Below are 18935 nucleotides of genomic sequence, written 5' to 3'. Positions count from 1 at the left end.
GTTTTGGTTTCTTTATCTATTTGTTTTTATACGGTACAGATAATGGATGGTTGATTAATAATTTTAATCAATTTAAGAGGTTTTTTTCCTGGATCTTGAATCAGCTGTATTTGTTATTTAATTGGCCGAATTTATGATCGTAAGTTCCCGTTGACTTATCTTTTGCACAAATACTTTATTTGCGCATTTTTGGAAACATTTTCCAATAAATAGTTGACATCTCAATTCACTTATCTTCCAAGTTGAGGATATGCGAATATCGCGCTTTGTATTGTGTTGACGAAATTTCATCATAAAGGTATAAAACGATTTTGTTTTTTATGGAGGTGCAATAGGTTTTAAGGACATTTTTAGCTGTAAAAAAAAAAGTTACTTTAGTATTTCGTATAAGTTATTTTACTATTAGATCAATTATGTTTACACGGAGGAAAAAAAACATTCCTGTTGACAAATGTTACTTGTATCATACTAACCTTTTCCTGCTTGGCTATCGTCACTTCTTTCATTTTCCAACATGACAGGAAAAAACAAGTGCTTGTTCCAGATGTTTAATCAGCAGTGCATTGCATGAGAATATTTGGCTCGATAGGGTGTTTGCACACTTTATGGACATTTCCACTTCTCTCCCCACCACGACAACACAACAGACAGTCTTTAAAAGCTAGATTTTGAGAGCAGAGAGAAACAACAAGCAGAGCTACTGTAAGTTGTCAAAGTCATGCTTGGCATTCTAGGCGTGGGCAATTTCCGTCTTGTTTCTGTCCTTGTTTGGCTTCGGCTAAAGAGACAAAACAAGAACATTTCAATTGAAATCAAGTTTAAGAAAAACTGGTGTAAAAAATTGCGGTATTGGCGTCAAACTAGATAAGAAAAATAATTGCACCCACAAATTGAAAGTATTTCAAATTAAAATGTCATAGAAAATTTTACTTTACTCTTGTAAAATTTTGACTTTTTTTCTTGTGATAATGCTCCCCCCTAAAATGTTTTTCTTTCAAAAATATATTTTCTTCCCAAAAAAATCTTGAAAATATAACTTTAGGATTCAGATTTTAATCTCAAATGTGTGTTTTTTTTTTTAGTTGTGCTCTAATACACATTGGTACAAGACAAGAATGTTATTGTACCCTTACTAAAAGTGAGCATGCTCCTGGTCTTAGATAACAGTATGATCTTCTTCTTGGTTCTTTCGTAGAAACTTTCCCTTTGAAAAAACATACACACACAAAACAACAAAATATAACTTTAGGATTCTGACTTTAATTTCAATTGTGTTTTTTTTGTGCTCTAATACTAATTGGTACAAGACAGCTTCAAGAATATTTTGTCCTCTTACTATAATTGAGACTGCTCCTGGACGGCGTGGTCTCCCTTGTGTAGCTCTTTCCTTCTTAAAAAAACAAACAAACAAAAAATACATGCACAAAAAAGGCAATCACAACTTTCAACCTAAATTCTAACTCAATTACATGTTCAAGCACCTTTAACAATATTCTCACCTTGACAAGTTGCTGATTGTCCAGCAACAAAGTGGCGGCTTTGTCTGAATCCAACGCAGTGGTGAGCAGGAAGACCTGCAGACACAGCAGGAGCACCAACACACTTTTGTCCATGGCTAATGACACTTCATATAGCTGAAGTGACACATTCCTCCTTATATAGAGATATTAAACAAGCAAACCAAACACCCTTCCCACCAGAAGTGAAAGGCAGCAATAACTTCCTGTGAGTCCACAAGTGCTCACATCACAAATGTCATGTCAAGATTTCACATCAAGAAGTTTCCCAATAAGAGGAAATTTTCCGTGAGAGAACTGCAAAAGGTCAATGATAGTCTTGAATGCATTTTCACTGACTAATTTATATTGTAGATGTTATCTACTTATTGCCAAATAGGTCAAGATAAGCAGCTTCAAAGGACAAGTGTACAAAAACTGTATTTATACACTATATATATCGTCTATAAACCCTCCCCCAAACTTTTACGTTGCCTTTAAACCTTTCCCATTCCCTTAATAATCATTCCTACATTGTTCTGTGCATGTATTGTACCTTTATTGAAAAGGTACAATACGTGTGACTGTAATTTACAGTAAATAAATTAACAAACGTGATATCATCAGGAGTTTGCACGTTCTCCCCGTGTCCGCGTTGGTTTTCTCCGGGCGCTCCGGTTTCCTCCCACATCCCAAAAACATGCTTTTGTAGGCCGATTGAGCACTCCAAATTGTCCCTAGGTGTGAGTGCAAGTGTGAATGGTTGTTCGTCTCTGTGTGCCCTGCGATTGGCTGGCAACCAGTTCAGGGTGTCCCCCGCCTACTGCCCGATGACGGCTGGGATAGGCTCCAGCACGCCCGCGACCCCTGTGGGGACTAAGCAGTTTAGAAAATGGATGGATGGATATCGTCAGGATGTCCAGGCTCCTTCTACGCCCCCAGTCAGCACTTTTCCCTCGAGTTCAAGTTAGGAACGTTCTTGTCGTGACCCTGTTAATCCGTAAGGAGACCAATCCTAGCATTACACGCCAAAACAAAGTTGTTCATACTTTCTTGCAGATGTTCACTTAATTGATGAAATGATCTCTACTGATGGTAAGCATCTTAAAGAGTATGCAATGTTGTCTCTGTCGTGCTCTGAAAAAAAAAAAAAGTTGTTCATACTTTCTTGCAGATGTTCACTTAATTGATGAACTGATCTCTACTGATGGTAAGCATCTTAAAGAGTATGCAATGTTGTCTCTGTTGTGCTCTGGAAAAAAAAAAAAACTTGTTCATACTTTCTTGCAGAAGATGTTGACTTGACTGATGAACTGATCTCTACTGATGGTAAGCATCTTAGATATATGCAATGTTGTCTCTTGTGCTCTGAAAACTGAAGAAGGAGTGTTAGGGTCACCCTGAAAAGAAACATTTATAACTTGGCAAGGTTAGAATTTAATGAGAATTAAAAAAAAATGTATTAAAGAAACAGGAAAATGAGTAAATATTCCATATGCCATGTAAAATACTGTATTCTTGAGATTTGTCTTGTAATCTAAAGATTTTTTTTTCCATGTTAGTGTCTGACAATTTTCTCCTTGAGTAATCAATTTGATGGCTGATTTTTTATTTTTTTTTCAAGGCATGGACTGCAGTTTCACATTGGATGACACCAGCGGTGTGTCTGACCTGTTTGATATGAAGTTCCTCAACTACTAACTGATGAAAGTCAAGGAGTATACCTCTGGTCCTCTCTAGACATCGTTTGACTCGTTTTGAACTTTCGGTAGGTTATTTATAATGTTATTGTCCCTCCATTAACTCATTGACTGTTTACAGAGTCAAAATGCATGCAAAATTCTGAACAAAATTTTGAACATTTTCAGTGATCCAAAAAATGTTGCTCATCTCATGATGTTTGTTTTGTTGAAAGTGCCTGGAATCCTAAATGATTGCGACATTGTTTCAGGCCTCTGTGTTTTAGTTTCTTTATGTATTTTTTTATTTCATGTGATGAATCATTTTAGCCAATTTAAGAATTATTTTGCTGGATCTTGAATCATCCGTATTTGTTATTTAATTGGCCACGTTTATGATCGCAAGTTTCCGTTGTTTGCAAGAATTCTTTATTTGCACATTTGCACATTTTTAGCAATCGAAAAAATGTCGCCAGTCTTATGGATGTGTTAATGTGTTGAAAGTGCCAGGAATCCTAGATTATTGCAACATTGCAGTTTTAGGCCTCGGTGTTTTGGTTTCTTTATCTATTTGTTTTTATACGGTACAGATAATGGATGGTTGATTAATAATTTTAATCAATTTAAGAGGTTTTTTTCCTGGTTCTTGAATCAGCTGTATTTGTTATTTAATCGGCCGAATTTATGATCGTAAATTCCCGTTGACTTATCTTTTGCACAAATACTTTATTTGCGCATTTTTGGAAACATTTTCCAATAAATAGTTGACATCTCAATTCACTTATCTTCCAAGTTGAGGATATGTGACTATCGCGCTTTGTATTGTGTTGACGAAATTTCATCATAAAGGTATAAAACGATTTAGTTTTTTATGGAGGTGCAACAGGTTTTAAAGGACATTTCTAGCTTTAAAAAAAAGTTACTTTAGTATTTCGTATAAGTTATTTTACTATTAGATCAATTATGTTTACACGGAGGAAAAAAAACATTCTTGTTGACAAATGTTACTTGTATCATACTAACCTTTTCCTGCTTGGCTATTGTCACTCCTTTCATTTTCCAACATGACAGGAAAAAACAAGTGCTTGTTCCAGATGTTTAATCAGCAATGCATTGCATGAGAATATTTAGCTCGATAAGGTGTTTGCACACTTTATGGACATTTCCACTTCTCTCCCCACCACGACAACACAACACAACAGACAGTCTTTAAAAGCTAGATTTTGAGAGCAGAGAGAAACAACAAGCAGAGCTACTGTAAGTTGTCAAAGTCATGCTTGGCATTCTAGGCGTGGGCAATTTCCATCTTGTTTCTGCCCTTTTTTGGCTTCGGCTAAAGAGACAAAACAAGAACATTTCAATTGAAATCAAGTTTAAGCAAAACCGGTGTAAAAAATTGCGGTATTAGAGTCAAACTAGATAAGAAAATAATTACACCCACAAATTGAAAGTATTTAAAATCAAAATGTCATAGAAAATTTTACTTTACTCTTGTAAAATTTTGACTTTTTTTCTTGTGATAATGCTCCCCCCTAAAATGTTTTTCCTTCAAAAATATATTTTCTTCCAAAAAAATCTTGAAAATATAACTTTAGGATTCAGATTTTAAACTCAAATGTGGGTTTTTGTTGTGCTCTAATACACATTGGTACAAGACAAGAATATTATTGTACCCTTACTAAAAGTGAGCATGCTCCTGGTCTTCGATAACAGTTTGGTCTTCTTCTGACAACTCTTCCCTTTAAAAAAAAACATACACACACAAAACAACAAAAAATAACTATAGAATTCTGACTTTAATTTCAATTGTGGTTTTTTTTTTGTGCTCTAATACTAATTGGCACAACACAGCTTCAAGAATATTTTGGACTCTTACTATAAGTGAGAATCTTCCTGGATGGTATGGTGGTCTTCTTCTTAGTGTAGCTCTTTCCTTTAAAAAAAAACAAAACAAAACACATGCACATGCACAAAAAAGGCAATCACAACTTTCATCCTAAATTCTAACTCAATTACATGTTCAAGCACCAGTAACAATATTCTCACCTTGACAAGTTGCTGATTGTCCAGCAACAAAGTGGCGGCTTTGTCTGAATCTAACGCAGTGGTGAGCAGGAAGACCTGCAGACACAGCAGGAGCACCAACACACTTTTGTCCATGGCTAATGACACTTCATATTGCTGAAGTGACACATTCCTCCTTATATAGAGATATTAAACAAGCAAACCAAACACCCTTTCCATCAGAAGTGAAAGGTGGCAATAACTTCCTGTGAGTCCACAAGTGCTCACATCACAAATGATGTCATGTCAAGATTTCACATCAAGAGGGCTTTTCCCAATAAGAAGAAATTTTCCACGAGAGAACTGCAAAAGCTCAATGATAGTCTTGAATGCATTTTCACTGACTAATTTATATTGTAGATGTTATCTACTTATTGCCAAATAGGTCAGGATATGCAGCTTCAAAGGACAAGTGTACACAGACGAAAGTTTTTTTTTTCGAGGGCACAAGACGGCTTCAAGAATATTTTTGTACTCTTACTATAGGTGTGCATGCTCCTGGTCTTAGATAACAGTATGGTGGTTTTATTCTTTTTGAAGCGTTTTCCTTTAAAAAAAAGCACACAAACACAAAACAAAGTCAGTCACAACCTTCAACCTAAATTCTAACTCAATTACATGTACACGAACCAGTTACAATATTCTCACCTCGATAGGTTGCCGATTGTCCGTTAACAAAGTGGTGGCCTTGTCTGAATCCAACGCAGTGATGAGCAGGAAGGGGTAAGGGGAGACATCTTACTTAATACTTGAATCTGGAAAAGATAATATGCTAAGATACTTTTGTCCCTAGAATACATCTTTTACACAAATAAGCACTTTTTTATGGTGACGAATGGCAAACAAACCCCTATGTCTGCCCAACAACATATCTGACCCAAATTAAGGTAACAAAAGACCCCTTCGACTGCCTAAAAACATGCCTTTCTAAACAAAACAAGACCCGCTTTCGGGGTTAACGCAATTTCCAAATTCTGGACCCCAAAGTCCGCGTAAAATCAAGCTTTAGCTTCATATAATGATGTATGAGCAATTCGGCTTACATAGAGCTTCTCGAGACGTATCGTGTTTGAGTATGTTGGTGACTGATGAAAGGAAATAGACGTGACAGGGCACTTCAGCTAAAGAGAGGCTGCTTTTTTCCTCTTAAATCAGCCACAGTGAGGCTAATCCTTTTAATGTTATAGCGTTCTATCACATAAGTGCCAATGTTGGGCTTGCTTTACCCTCTCTTTAACTAATTCAATCAAAACACAGTCATGTCATAAACAAACATGTTTTGTTTTAAGCATGTCCTAAGTGTGACGCCATCCAGGAATTTACAGAAAGACAAAAGAGGAAGCGGCACAACAAAACAATGCAACAGCAGAAGGGCAACAAGGTTCATGTCTTGTTTCGCCACCTGTAATGTAACGGCAAAAAAATATCTTCCTCTTTTTTTTGTTTGCATCATCAAAATATGCAAGTCCAGCATCCAAGCGCAAGCACATTCGTTTATTATCGAAACATGCTTCAACATGATACAAATATGTATTGGATTACAGTATCACATGATTATATTTAGTTAAAGTGACTGAATACAAGATTTCAAAATGTTGATCAAAACCCTTGATTATTCCAGCCAGCGTCCAAAAAACATTTAAATGGAGTAGGGTGAGGAGGAGGCGGTGGTGGGGGCGGAGGAGGAGGAGGAGGACGATGAAGCTCCTTGGGAAACAGACAGTCAACATGGTTAGCTTGATCCATTGGAGAAAAAACAGCAATCAATAATAGCAATCACCTGACCCAACGGGCCGCATGCACCGGATCTCAAGGTGCAGTTGGAGTTTCTGTGTTTCTTTCTGGGCCTATGCAGTGACCACTTTATTTCTCTCACCTGCAACACAATAACCACCCAGTGTCTTTAATGAAATGAAACAGCTTTGTGGTTCTCTTGTTCTGTTGTACTTTTTCAGACTGTTTATAATATAATCTTACTCCAGTAATGTCTTGGAAAAAAAAACTGAATTAATTTTGCAGTGGAAAAAAAGAAAAAGAAGTCAAAAACTTTGGAGTAACCGAAATTCTCTGAGAAAATCAGTTTAGTTACAAAAAATATATGTACTGTATATTGGACGGAAAAAAACGTAATATTTGTGAAAAAGAGTCATAATCTTACAAGACTCCTTGATTCTCCACAGAGACCTTATTCTCCTAAAGTTATGAATTTCATGTTCTGTATTCTTGCTTTCCCAATTTTAGATGAATTGCATCGAACATGGTAGATGTACATAAATGTTATTTTCAATTTTGATGGGAAAACACGGTGTATTAGTATATGAAATAAGTTTTGCATTCTTGGGAGTAAAAAACAGACAAACGTGACATACCGATGGAGGCAGGGAGTGAGGTCCTGCGATGCTCATGGCTTCCGTAGACGGCGGGGCCGACAGCAGCAGCTGCAGCAGCTGCACGCACAACAACAACGCCAGCACTCGCGTGTCCATGTCGGCCTTTTCCTTCAGTTGTTGATGTCATTTTATATCCGCCCGCCACAGATAGCAAAATAGCACGTCCGCCACGCATCAGCAAATTGGAAGCGTTGTATTTATTTACCGAAAGTGCGGGATATCTAAAATGGCGTCTCCCCTCGAGATGCCTAATGGGCCGCCGCCTGTTTACACAAGTTAGCTTTGGAAGTCGACATGAAAGGATGGACATGTAAACAGAAGACTTGTTTGTGTTCAGTATTGTGCGTTTTAATTCTTTTTTTTTTTTTTTTTTAAGGAGCCGTATCTGGTAACCTCAAAGATGGAGTCACGTGATGAATGGTGATTATGCTGTCACGATTGTCTTTGAATATTTTTGCATTTAAGTTCCATTTTGGTGGTGTATTTATTAATGTTGATTCATTTATTAGGCTTAATATATTTTGATTCAAAATTTACTTTGATTATACATTATACAATAGTTGTGAGTTTTTCCTCATGCAGTCAGAGGGAATTTGTGTGTAAGTGCATGTGTATGTGTTTTCAACCTCAATCCGATTTTTTTTCCCTCATTACTTATTTCTGCCTCATAACATGCGTGGCCTTGAGCTGTTTGTTCTTCCATGTATTATAGCCCTTCTACAATAGCCAGCACTTCACTGGACCAGTTGGTGAATGGGGAAGGTAACCAGACAAAACAAACGCGTGGTTACATAAAGACTATTGTCTTCTCAAGATTTATGTGGCGTCGTAGTTTACATCACCTCATTCCTGCTAGTTTATTGTGTAAGTGATTAAGGTGGAGGAAGCTTATCCTCATTTTCTTTTCTTTTTTTCTGAAAAGGGATTAGAGAAGCAGGGCGGTCCTGAACTCTTACTGTGCTACTGGACTTTCTCATAGTGCTCATGACTTGTCCTTTGCATGCATGAGAAAAATATTGGTATTTTTCTCTCTTCTGACCAGCAACTGGGTAAGTCGATACACATTTTGGTTTGCTGTGCATATAAATATTGAGCCGCATCAGCTCACCCTGATCATTTTAATCGTGTGTTGAAGGAGGCAGAGCTCTAATATAAATTGGATATGCAGCGAGCCTCGAGAACGGAGGATGCATTCATGCATTCCTGCATTAACTTAGCTTTAACCTAAAGATAACTTAATTTTTATTTTTATATTTAAAAAGATTTACAAACAAGTTAAAGAAAGACTTTTCCAACTTAAGCTTTCATTTTTCTTCCCAGGTCTGTTTTTGCACATTCTCTCATTGACATGACGACGGTGGGCTGAGCGAACGTGTCAGCGATGGGCCGCAAGTTGGATTTGTCTGGCCTAAGCGACAATGAGGCCGAGCACGTGCTGCAGGTGGTTCAGCGCGACATGAGGCTGCGCAAGAAAGAGGAGGAGCGACTCAGGTGAGCGCACCACGCTTCTTCCCATATCACTATATGGCAGGAGGACTATTCAGAAAAAAAGAATCGCAAATTATCAAGTCGCATTTAAATTTTCCATTTTTGAGAGATTTAATTTCTAAGACATTTTTTTCAAGATTTCCTTTGATTTGTTCTTCATATTTGTTTTTTTTTTCATGCTACCTCTCCCCGCCTCTTTTTTCCCTGTAATATGGTGCACCCAAGAGGATTATGAAACAATCCTAATTGAAATCTAGTCTAAAGATCAATCTAAATCAAGGGGCCCATTTTCATTCCAGGCCTTGTAAAGATTAGGACAGACGCTCCAAACTGCAAACAGGAAGCCACGGCCCCTTCATATTGTTTTCCTCATGGCTGACAAATTGTGCATGTCCAAGAAACCTTTAACAATGGCTGCCACCTCATGGCTCTCTGACACAGTGCAGCTTTAAGAGTTACTTCAAGTAATCTCGCTTTATTGGCCGAGTTGCGTCACATCAGTTGCGTTGCAATGCACGATCTCATAAATTACCGCTGAACTTGAACACTGCTTTCCTTTCTCGCACGCAAAAATCTATTTGTGTTTCACTTCCAAATCCTCCCTTTGCCCCCCTCCTGCCAGTGAACTGAAGCAGGCGCTGGATGAGGAGGGCAGTCGCTGCCTGCTGCTGTCACGCCAGCGCTTCTTCAACCAGCGCTGCTGCATCCGCTGCTGCACGCCCTTCAGCTTTGTCATCAACCCCAAGCGGCAGTGTCGCGACTGCCTGTACAACGTGTGCAAGGCCTGCAGGCTCTACAGCAAAGCTGACAAAGCCTGGCTCTGCTGCGCCTGCCAGAAGAGCAGGTAAGCCATTGGAACTCTCACATTGGAACTGTGCGCTTGCTTGCGTGCCTGGCCTGCTTGTGTGACCTCAGCGCATATTAATACCATCTTTGGCCTCTGCCGGAGGAATGGATTTAGAATTTATTACAACAGACTATGTCACTTGGAAAAACAATGGTGCCTATATATATATATATATATATATATATATATATATATATATATATATATATATATATATATATATACACACATACATACATACATACATACACACACACACACACATTATTATTTTTTTGTGCAAACTTGAGTGACAAGTGTTACACACACAGACACACTTAATCTTTGAAGATTCAGTAGACTTGGAGAATCTTTGGTGAGCCCGCTGGTGTGTTTTTCAGGTTGTTAAAGAAACAGTCACTTGATTGGTTCTACACGCACGTGAAAGGACGCTTCAAACGCTTTGGCAGCGCCAAAGTGCTGAAGACCATCTACAGGAGACACTTGGCTGAGCACAGTCCAGTTTCGGAGCTCACAGGTACGCCTCTACCAGCCTCCAGTGCGAATGCTTGTTTTCATGCGAGCAGGAGTAATAAGGATTAAACTCGCATAACTTTGTCATCTTACTGGAAGCGCTGCCAGATTAGTTTTTCAATTTATTTTAGATTTTTTTTTTTTTTTAAATTGTTCAGCCCTGTAAGTGACATGAAGCCACCATCATGACACAACACGCGTGTGTAGTTTATTTCATGTGGCTTGTGTGAAACCTCCTCCCTCTCCAAACATGATTGGGAGTGACCCGTTGTTCTGTCGTGACCCGGTGAGCGGTAATACCGCACACAAGGCTGAGCGCTAATGCACTTACATAAGCACAAACGGCCGCATTGTTGCATGAATATTGACATGACGTGGTTAGAGATCAAGGCTGTCTCTATTACAACCCCATCGCTCTTGACCCCCCACCCCCTCTGAGGCAGCTAAGAAAATTCCTTCTTATTTGGTCAAAGTTTGAAAAAGTGTGTTTTGCAGAGGCCAGTACCTACGAGGAGAGCATCTGCAATGAAGGCAGCGTCTGTGGCAGTGACACCACCTTCTACAGACAAACTAAAGGTTTCAGCAACACTCTGCTAGTGGGAAAATTCATTGCATTCATTTCATACTTGATTGTTTACTACAATACCACGCAGTTCATCAAAACAACCAACTAGTCTACCAATTGGACCAAATATGAAGAGGTTTATTCTGCTAACAGGACAATCTGTTTTTTTTTTGTGTCTGTGTTCAGAGCACAGCATGGCAGAGACGCTCACTGTGGCCTTCCGGGTGGCGGAGGAGGCCATAGATGAGGCCATTTCCAGTGCAGAGATTGATGCTACCAGTCAGGTCATTGTTGCTCACCATTTCTTTCAACCAGCGTGTACTACCGATTTCAAACATGCCCCCGTTTGTATGCTAATCTGTTTCAGTCACGAGCTTTTGTCCTGAGATGATACGTGTTTAGGAGGTAATCAGCTTATGTTTTTTTTTTGTGTAATCAGGAGAATCAAAATGAAGCCCATTACCTGCGTCAGCACAGAGGAGAGCTCATTCAGGAACTGGCCAAAACAATCATGCAAAAAGTAAGATGCAGTGTGATCAGATCATGGTGTGCACCACAAGACTATAAACTCATGCTAGCTGATGTTCTAATTGCGCATGTAAGATCATTTCCAAGAGGAAGATCTTGGCTGACATGGAGCACGAGGACGAGCAAGAAGCATCGCTGGAGCCCAATGTCCGCTGCCGTGGCGACCAGGCCGGCGGAAGCTTTAAACACCTCAAAGGCCTCTGGGTGAGCGATTTAAAAAACAAAACAAAAAAAAAACAAAATAAAGACCGGTGACAAGCGCTGACCTCAAGCAGTCCGCCCACAACTTTGTCGTTTTGTCTGATTTGCAGAGGTCACAGTCTGCCTTCTCACTGATGGATGACAACCGAGACGCTCGTCAGACATCACCTAAGGTTGGAGGATCCGTCGTGTCTCCTTGGACCAGTGTTGAGCGTTTGGAAAATGCTGGTACATTACATTTATTTTTAAATGACAATTTATTGCACAGATTTAAGCCCTGCTTGACTTTACTAACATCTTCCTATTTTTCTCCACATGGAGGGATGTCCTCTGTGTTGAAGAGTCCAGACGGGAACTGGATCGCCCTGCAGAGCGCTCAGCTGTCGCGGCCGAGCCTGCTGGCCAAGAGGAAAAGTCTCGTCTACAGCGCCTTGGAGAGAGAGTCCGGAGCGGTGTCCGCTTACGAGGGCATGGATTCTGACAACGAGGGCAAACCCGAGTTAGACTCCTCCTGGGGAGCTATACTCCAGGAGTTCCACAGGAAGCTGACGGCTTCGAAAGTCCGCCGGGATGCTGACGACAGAAAAGATGCTCGGTCAGACTCCGAGGAGAAGATTCCAAAATCTCCGGAGGCTCTTGTTAAGAGGCAGCTGCCGCTGACGGAGGATAGACGGCCGTCGTCTAAAAGGACCAGCATCATTGACATCAGCTTCAACGAGAAGGCCGCTGGAGAAGTGAGTGAAGCGGTATCTGGAAAAGCTAAGAGATCGCGAAAAAAGAGAAGAAGCAAAAGGAGAGCGACACTATCTGGACCTCTTCTCATGGTAAGACGAGCTCATCACTTTTAACAAAATCCAGTTGTGAAATCACTGCACTAACCTACCAATCTAGCCCAAAAATTGATAAAAGTTGAGTCGACTAATCTTATTTTTGTAGTCGTCAGTGCCTCCAACCTTCTTCCCGTTGACAGGATTATAACAGGAAAGATATCCATTCCTGTTCTCCATCCGATGCCGACACACCTGACACTTTGACACCTGACGCCATGACTCCAGACGTCAATCAAGTCGAGCAGAATCTTACAACGGATGTGCCACAATCCGTAGAACATGTCTCCAAGCCTTTAGTTGCCGATGCAGAAGACGACGACGACGTGCAGGAGAACGAGATGAGAAGCCAAGATGATGACTTAGGAAGAGGCAAAGCAGAGGATGAGAAGGTAGAGGGGGAGGAAGAGGAGGAGATCAAATCTAGGTTGTACAAGCTGGTGGCAAAGTCCAGACTGGCATACTTCTCCTCCACCGACGATGAACTTGACCGAGCAGGAAGAAGTGAGGAGGACCAATGGAGCGATCATCAGGAAGAGACCGAAGGACTCACACACCAGCTCAGCCAACTGGAGAAGGAAGTCCGAGCCACAATGTTGTCCTCCACAGAAGAGGAGCTTGACCGACTCACAGATGAGGAAAACCAGGAAGAGGAGGAGGAAGAAGAGCCGCTGGAGGTGAAACTGTGCCGGTTGGCCAATCAAGCGGGCGCTACTCAGTTTTCATCCACCGAGGACGAGCTGGACCGCGAGGAGGCCGCTCATGAGGAGACTCTGTGGAAGCTGCATGAGGATAAGGCGGCGCAGGCCTCTCAGGTGCGCCACTTGGCCAGTCTAGTCAGTGCCTCACAGTTTTCCTCCACTGAGGACGAGCTAGATCGTGTTGGCGAGGATGAGGAACTATGGCGGGAAAACCTGAGAGAAAAGCCTGCAGATGAAGCAATGATGGAAGAGCTTTCAGATGCAGCAGTGGAAGACAAAGAGGTCCGGAGGGACAGCATTGAGAAGTGGGAGAGCGAGGAAGAAGATGTCGAGTTTGACAAAATCATCAGCAGCATGTTGACATTGACGCTACAAGATAGGCAGGAACACGCCAAGTCTGAAGAGAAGACCAATGTGACGGATGCAGAGACTGAAGAGGAGAGGAAAGATGAGACGGTGGCAAATGTAGAAAGGAAGGACGCCGCAAAGACGAAGCAGAATCAGCATATAGAGACAGATGATGAGGATGAAAAGACAGACGAGAACAAGAATAAGGACGCTAAGACAGACAATGAGAAACATGTGGACTCAAAGATGGATGAGGACAGCAATGAGAACGTAAAGACAGATGAGAATTTAGTTAATGAGAAGAAAGAAGATGAAAAGACAGACAAGAACTGGAGCCAGAATGTGATCATAGACAAGGACAGCAACGAGGCAATCGGAAATCCGAAAGAGGACACACCGACAGAACAGGACATTAACAAAGATGCAAAGTCAGAAAATGCAAGGACAGAGCAAGAGAATTGGAACAGGGATAAAAAAGTGAGGACAATTGACACCATGACAAATGAGGAAAGCAATGAAGATGCAAAGACAGACAAGGGTAGGAACATGAATGGAAAGATGGACGATGAGACAAGCCATGTGATTAAAGACGAAACAAAGACAAATGAGAACACAGAAATGGACACGCAGACCGAGGAGAAGAATGAGAACATGACACAGGACTACGACAAAAACTCAATGACCAATGAGGAAAGAAATGATGACATAAAGAAAAACAAAACAAGTCACGAGGATACAAAGACAACTGATGAGAGGAAAGAAGAAGAGAAGACCGAAAAGGAATGGAACAAACTTGGAAACACAGATGACGACGGGAACATCAACAGTGACCAGGAGACCGATGATGAGAAGAAAGAGGATCCACTGACAGGTGAAAATGGTAACAGAGACACCAAGGCAGACGAGACAAAAGATGCCTCAAGGACAGACAAGGACTGGAGCAAGGCAGATGAGGATCTGGAGAACAAGACAACAGATGGTGAGAAGGAAGAGGACTCAATGATAGATGAGCTCAAGAATGCAAAGGAAGGGGAGGAGAGAAAAGTTGAAGCAAAGACAGACAAGGACTGGAAGAAGGCATCTGAGGATCCCAAAGAGCGCACAAAGACAAATGAGAACAGGAATGAGGCTGTAAAGATAAACAAGGTAGCCGAGGGTCTGACAGAGCACACAAATTCGGACGGAAACAAGGATCTGAAGACAATCAAGGAGACAGATGATGAGATGAAAGAGGATGTGAGAGCCGAGAAAGATGAGAGTATAAGATATACGGAGGCAAAGACAAATGAGAAAGAAGTTGTAAAACAGGTTTGGGAAGACCCTGTAAGTCTACTTGAAGACGCAGGAAAGCAAATTGTAGGGGAACTCACAGAAACACACAAAAGTGCTGATCTTTTGTTCAGTTCTCCGCCTGGTAGACAACAAGAACTAGTGTTGGCGGCCAAAGATGAGGAGGATGGAAGAGGAAACGTGGCCGCCGTGGATGATGGGCTGTTGCCGGAGGAGATCAGAAAGGTAAGACTTTTTTTGTAAAAAAACAAAAAAGAACATCAATAGCCAGGCTAAAATAATGCTTATTTTTTTAATGGCTTCGCTTACCTGACTTGTGTGTAGGCTGTATTGATTTAATTCCCACTCACACTATTCTTAGTCAATATTAAGAAATGACTTCTAAAATTACCATGTATAGTAACAAAAAAAAGACTTTTTAGTAAAAAGAACAGACCATGTATTGTAAGCATTTTATTTTGAAAAGTAAATATATAGTAGTAAAAAAAATTTACAGCTAATTTTGTGCTGCTGCCAGCCAGAGTGATTGATATCGCTTAACACAGCTTTATGTGGTCAGGATGGTTTCACGACCGCCTCATTTTAAGCCAGAAAAATCCCTGGAAGAGAAACATCAGTGCACTAGTTTATCTAAGATTTTTTTGTGTTAGTGCAGGGGATGGATCGTGGTCCTAATGAAAAGGGTGGCGGTGGGGGTCGTGTCCCACCCATCCCTACTGCCATCTGTGTCTATGCAGGCAACTTCTTTTTCACAAAATGATCCGGTGAGCTTCTGTTCCTTCTTGTAACTGTCTGCATATGTTCCTAGAGGTACTCAGCAGCATCCCTGTGCAGCATCACAACGGAGGTCCTGAAGGTTCTGAATGCCACAGAGGAGCTACTTCAGGGAGTGGCGGGCCGGGAAGGCTGCCATTCTTCTGCCCCTTCTTTGCCTGCCGACGCTGACCCCAAGAAACTGGATCAGCAGCTCTTTGCACTGGAACAGAAAGTAGGCAGTCGTTCAGAGCTGGCAAAATAAGATTAATTTAATGAAACAACAGAACTCATGACAACGTAAATACTTGGTGGTCTGGATTAAGAACAAAGTGATTCTCTGCAGGTGTACATGGCGGCAGGCTCGGTCTACGGGGTGGAGGCTGAGCTCGGCGAGCTTGAGGAAAGTGCCAGAGGCATCTCGAGCAGCACATCTGACACTGAGCTGTTTTTCCTGGAGGAGCAAGTTGCATCAGCCGCCACCCGGGTTCAACAGTCTGAACTAGAGGTGAGTGAGTATTTGTTGCCCTTGAGACACTCAAATCTCAATCATGCAACACGACAGTAGTAGTAACCCACCCCATTTCTACTGGAATGCTAAAATTTAAGTAACGCTGCATAAGAAAAGGCAACAGCAAAATAAGTAGATGCACTGCAATCCTTCCTAACTGTAGAATTTTGTCGCAGGTCAGCGACATCTCTGCGAGGATTGCAGCGTTGAAAAGCGCTGGTCTGGATGTGGACCCACAGTCCCGCTCTGCCAAGGCTAGGACCGTCCCGGTCATGGTAAGTACTGTTGCGCATTTGGACTAATCACACGTGCGCGTGATCCGACCTGACCCGCATGATGTCATTGGCCTCACAAAAGACTCGTTGTCTCTGCAGCCTCTCACGCTGAGCTCATCTCGACAACTGAGGAGACGACTGCCGGCGCTTCCACGCACGGGTAAGTGCAACACGTGGAACTTTATTCACACTACAACCTCACTTACACTTAACCAAGATGGGAAAGATTTATCCATCCATCTTCTTCCGCTTATCCGGGGTTGGATCGCGGGGGCAGCAGCTTTAAGAGGGACTCCCAGACTTCCCTCTCCCCAGCCACTTCATTCATCCTTCATAGAGGTATGCCAATGCGTTTCCAGGCCAGCCAAGAGACATAATCTCTCCAGTGCGTCCTGGGTTGTCCCTGGGAGGCGTCCAGGAGGCATCCTGATGAGATGCCCGAGTCACCTTATCTGGCTCCTCTCAACGTGGAGGAGCAGCGGCTCTACTCATAGTTTCTCCCGGATGACCAAGCTTTTCACCCTATCTCTAAGGGAGAGCCCAGACACCCTGCGGAGGAAACTCAGTTTGGCCGCTTGTATCCTGGATTTTGTTCTTTCGGTCACGACCCATAGCCTGTGACCATAGGTGAGGGTAGGAGTGTAGATCGACCGGTAAATCAAGAGCTTTGCCATTTGGCTCAGCTCTCTCTTCACCACAACGGACCGGTACAGAGTCCGCATTACTGCCGACGCTGCACCGATCCGCCTGTTGATGTCGCACTCCATCCTGCCCTCACTCGTGAACAAGACCCCAAGATACTTGAACTCCTCCACTTGGGGCAGGATCTCATCCCCGATCCGGAGAGTGCATTCCACCCTTTTCCGACCGAGGGTGTATTTGTCCACTGTAATTGGAACATATCCTCCGGTCCCCCTTCTTAAAGACGGGAACCACCACCCCAGTCTGCCAATCCAGAGGCACCGTCCTCAATGTCCACGCAATGCTGTAGAGGCGTGTCAGCCATGACAGCCCCACAACATCCAGAGCCTTTAAGAACTCCAGGCAGATCTCATCCACCCCCGGGGCCCTGCCACCGAGGAGTTTTTTTAACTACCTCAGTGACTTCAACCCCAGAGATTGGAGAGTCCGCCTCAAAGTCCCCAGGCCCTGCTTCCACAATGGAAGGTGTGTCGGTGGAATTGAGGAGGTCTCCGAAGTATTCTCCCCACCGACATACGACGTCCAGAGTCGAGGTCAGCAGCACACCATCTCCACTGTAAACAGTGTTGACTGTGCACTGCTTCCCCATCCTGAGACGCCGGATGGTGGACCAGAATTTCCTCGAAGCAGTCCGGTAGTCATTCTCCATGGCCTCGCCAAACTCTTCCCACGCCGGGTTTTTGCCTCAGCAACTGCCGAAGCCGTGTTCCACTTGGCCATCCAGTACCTGTCAGCTGCCTCCGGTGTCCCGCAGGCCAAAATGGCCCAATAGGAGTCCTTCAGCTTGAGGGCATTCCTTACCGCTGGTGTTCAGCAGCGGGTTTGGGGATTGCCGCCACAACAGGCACCAACAACCTTACGGCCACAGCACCGGTTGGCTGCCTCAACAATGGAGGTGCGGAACATGGTCCACTCGGACTCAATGTCCCGCGCCTCCCCCGGGACGTGGGAAAAGCTCTTCCTGACAGGGGATTCTGCCAGACATTCCCAGCAGACCCTCACAGAGCATTTGGGCCTGCCAGGTCAGACTGCCAGCATCCCCCACCATCGGAGCCAACCCACCACCAGGTGGTGATCAGTTGACAGCTCCACCCCTCTCTTCACCCGAGTGTCCAAAACATGCGGCCGCAAATCTGATGACATGACGACAAAGTCGATCATCAAACTGTGGCCTAGGGTGTCCTGGTGCCAAGTGCACACATGGACACCCTTATGCTTGAACATGGTGTTCATTATAGAAAATCCGTGTTGAGCACAGAAGTTTAACAATAGATCACCGCTAGGGCTCAGATCGGGGGGGGGGGGCGGGCAGTTCCTCCCAATCACGCCCTTCCAGGTCTCACTGTCATTGCCCACGTGAGCATTGAAGTCACCCAGTGGAACGATGGAGTCTCCAGAAGGAGCGTTCTCCAGCACCTCCTCCAAGGACTCCAAGAAGGGTGGGTACTCTGCGCTGCCGTTCGGTGCATAGACACATACAACAGTCAGGACCCGTCCCCCCCCACCCGAAGAGCGGAGGGAGGTTACCCTCTTGCTCACCGGGGTGAACTCCAATGTGCAGGCGCCCAGCCGGCAGGCAATAAGTATGCCAACATCTGCTTGACAGCCCTCACCGTGGGCAACTCCAGAGTGGAAGAGAGTCCAGCCCCTCTCGAGAGGGCTTGTAGCAGAGCCCAAACTAAGTGTGGAGGAAAGTCTGACTATGTCTAGTCGGAACTTTTCTGCCTCACACACCAGCTCGGGCTCCTTCCCCGCCA

At 43.0% G+C, this 18935-nt stretch overlaps 2 protein-coding genes and 2 long non-coding RNA genes across 13 annotated transcripts in view; 1 reads left to right on the top strand and 3 right to left on the bottom strand.

Annotated features, from left to right (window-relative positions):
- Positions 1–532: 532 nt before the first annotated feature.
- LOC147046275 (uncharacterized) lies at positions 533–1720 on the bottom strand. Its single transcript, XR_015068129.1, has 4 exons — positions 1500–1720; positions 1337–1390; positions 1134–1204; positions 533–778 (listed from the first exon to the last, which is right to left on the bottom strand). It is a non-coding gene; the product is annotated as an uncharacterized LOC147046275 (long non-coding RNA).
- The window catches only part of myripa (myosin VIIA and Rab interacting protein a), a 19709-nt gene continuing 2165 nt past the window's right edge, over positions 1392–18935 (top strand). The window contains exons 1-22 of one of the 8 annotated variants that reach the window (XM_085929277.1): positions 1392–1725; positions 2556–2591; positions 2671–2706; positions 2787–2825; positions 3121–3264; positions 8006–8049; positions 8342–8391; positions 8552–8678; positions 8950–9120; positions 9740–9961; positions 10345–10481; positions 10973–11053; positions 11229–11326; positions 11482–11562; positions 11646–11774; positions 11882–11999; positions 12093–12595; positions 12742–15162; positions 15746–15925; positions 16037–16198; positions 16378–16476; positions 16576–16636. In XM_085929277.1, the coding sequence (XP_085785403.1) occupies positions 9011–9120; positions 9740–9961; positions 10345–10481; positions 10973–11053; positions 11229–11326; positions 11482–11562; positions 11646–11774; positions 11882–11999; positions 12093–12595; positions 12742–15162; positions 15746–15925; positions 16037–16198; positions 16378–16476; positions 16576–16636 (4402 nt within the window). In that variant the 5' untranslated portion in view covers positions 1392–1725; positions 2556–2591; positions 2671–2706; ... (4 more) ...; positions 8552–8678; positions 8950–9010. Of the gene's footprint in view, positions 1726–2239; positions 2592–2670; positions 2707–2786; positions 2826–3120; positions 3265–6925; positions 7054–8005; positions 8679–8949; positions 9121–9739; positions 9962–10344; positions 10482–10972; positions 11054–11228; positions 11327–11481; positions 11563–11645; positions 11775–11881; positions 12000–12092; positions 12596–12741; positions 15163–15745; positions 15926–16036; positions 16199–16377; positions 16477–16575; positions 16637–18935 lie in introns of those variants that run through there. The other 7 variants (XM_085929279.1, XM_085929278.1, XM_085929281.1 and 4 more) reach the window with 7 other exon arrangements.
- LOC147046274 (uncharacterized) lies at positions 4265–7780 on the bottom strand. 2 transcript variants are annotated; one of them, XR_015068126.1, is made up of 8 exons: positions 7609–7780; positions 7020–7115; positions 5888–6946; positions 5721–5786; positions 5222–5296; positions 5052–5108; positions 4849–4914; positions 4265–4508 (listed from the first exon to the last, which is right to left on the bottom strand). It is a non-coding gene; the product is annotated as an uncharacterized LOC147046274 (long non-coding RNA). The 2 variants fall into 2 exon arrangements; XR_015068127.1 differs by having other exon boundaries at positions 4855–4914; positions 7609–7776.
- plxdc2a (plexin domain containing 2a) overlaps positions 15376–18935 on the bottom strand; it is a 13535-nt gene continuing 9975 nt past the window's right edge. For both annotated transcript variants that reach the window (XM_085929292.1, XM_085929291.1), the window contains one exon: positions 15376–15913. The gene's annotated coding sequence lies outside the window, so the exon portion shown is untranslated. The remainder of the gene's footprint in view (positions 15914–18935) is intronic.

Source organism: Syngnathus leptorhynchus, chromosome 14 (assembly GCF_054491065.1).
Source record: "Syngnathus leptorhynchus isolate UIUO chromosome 14, UIUO_Slep, whole genome shotgun sequence".
In the NCBI taxonomy this organism is placed as follows: Eukaryota; Metazoa; Chordata; class Actinopteri; order Syngnathiformes; family Syngnathidae; genus Syngnathus; species Syngnathus leptorhynchus.
Note: the sequence above shows the minus strand (reverse complement) of the source record. Positions and strands in the feature narration are given on the sequence as shown.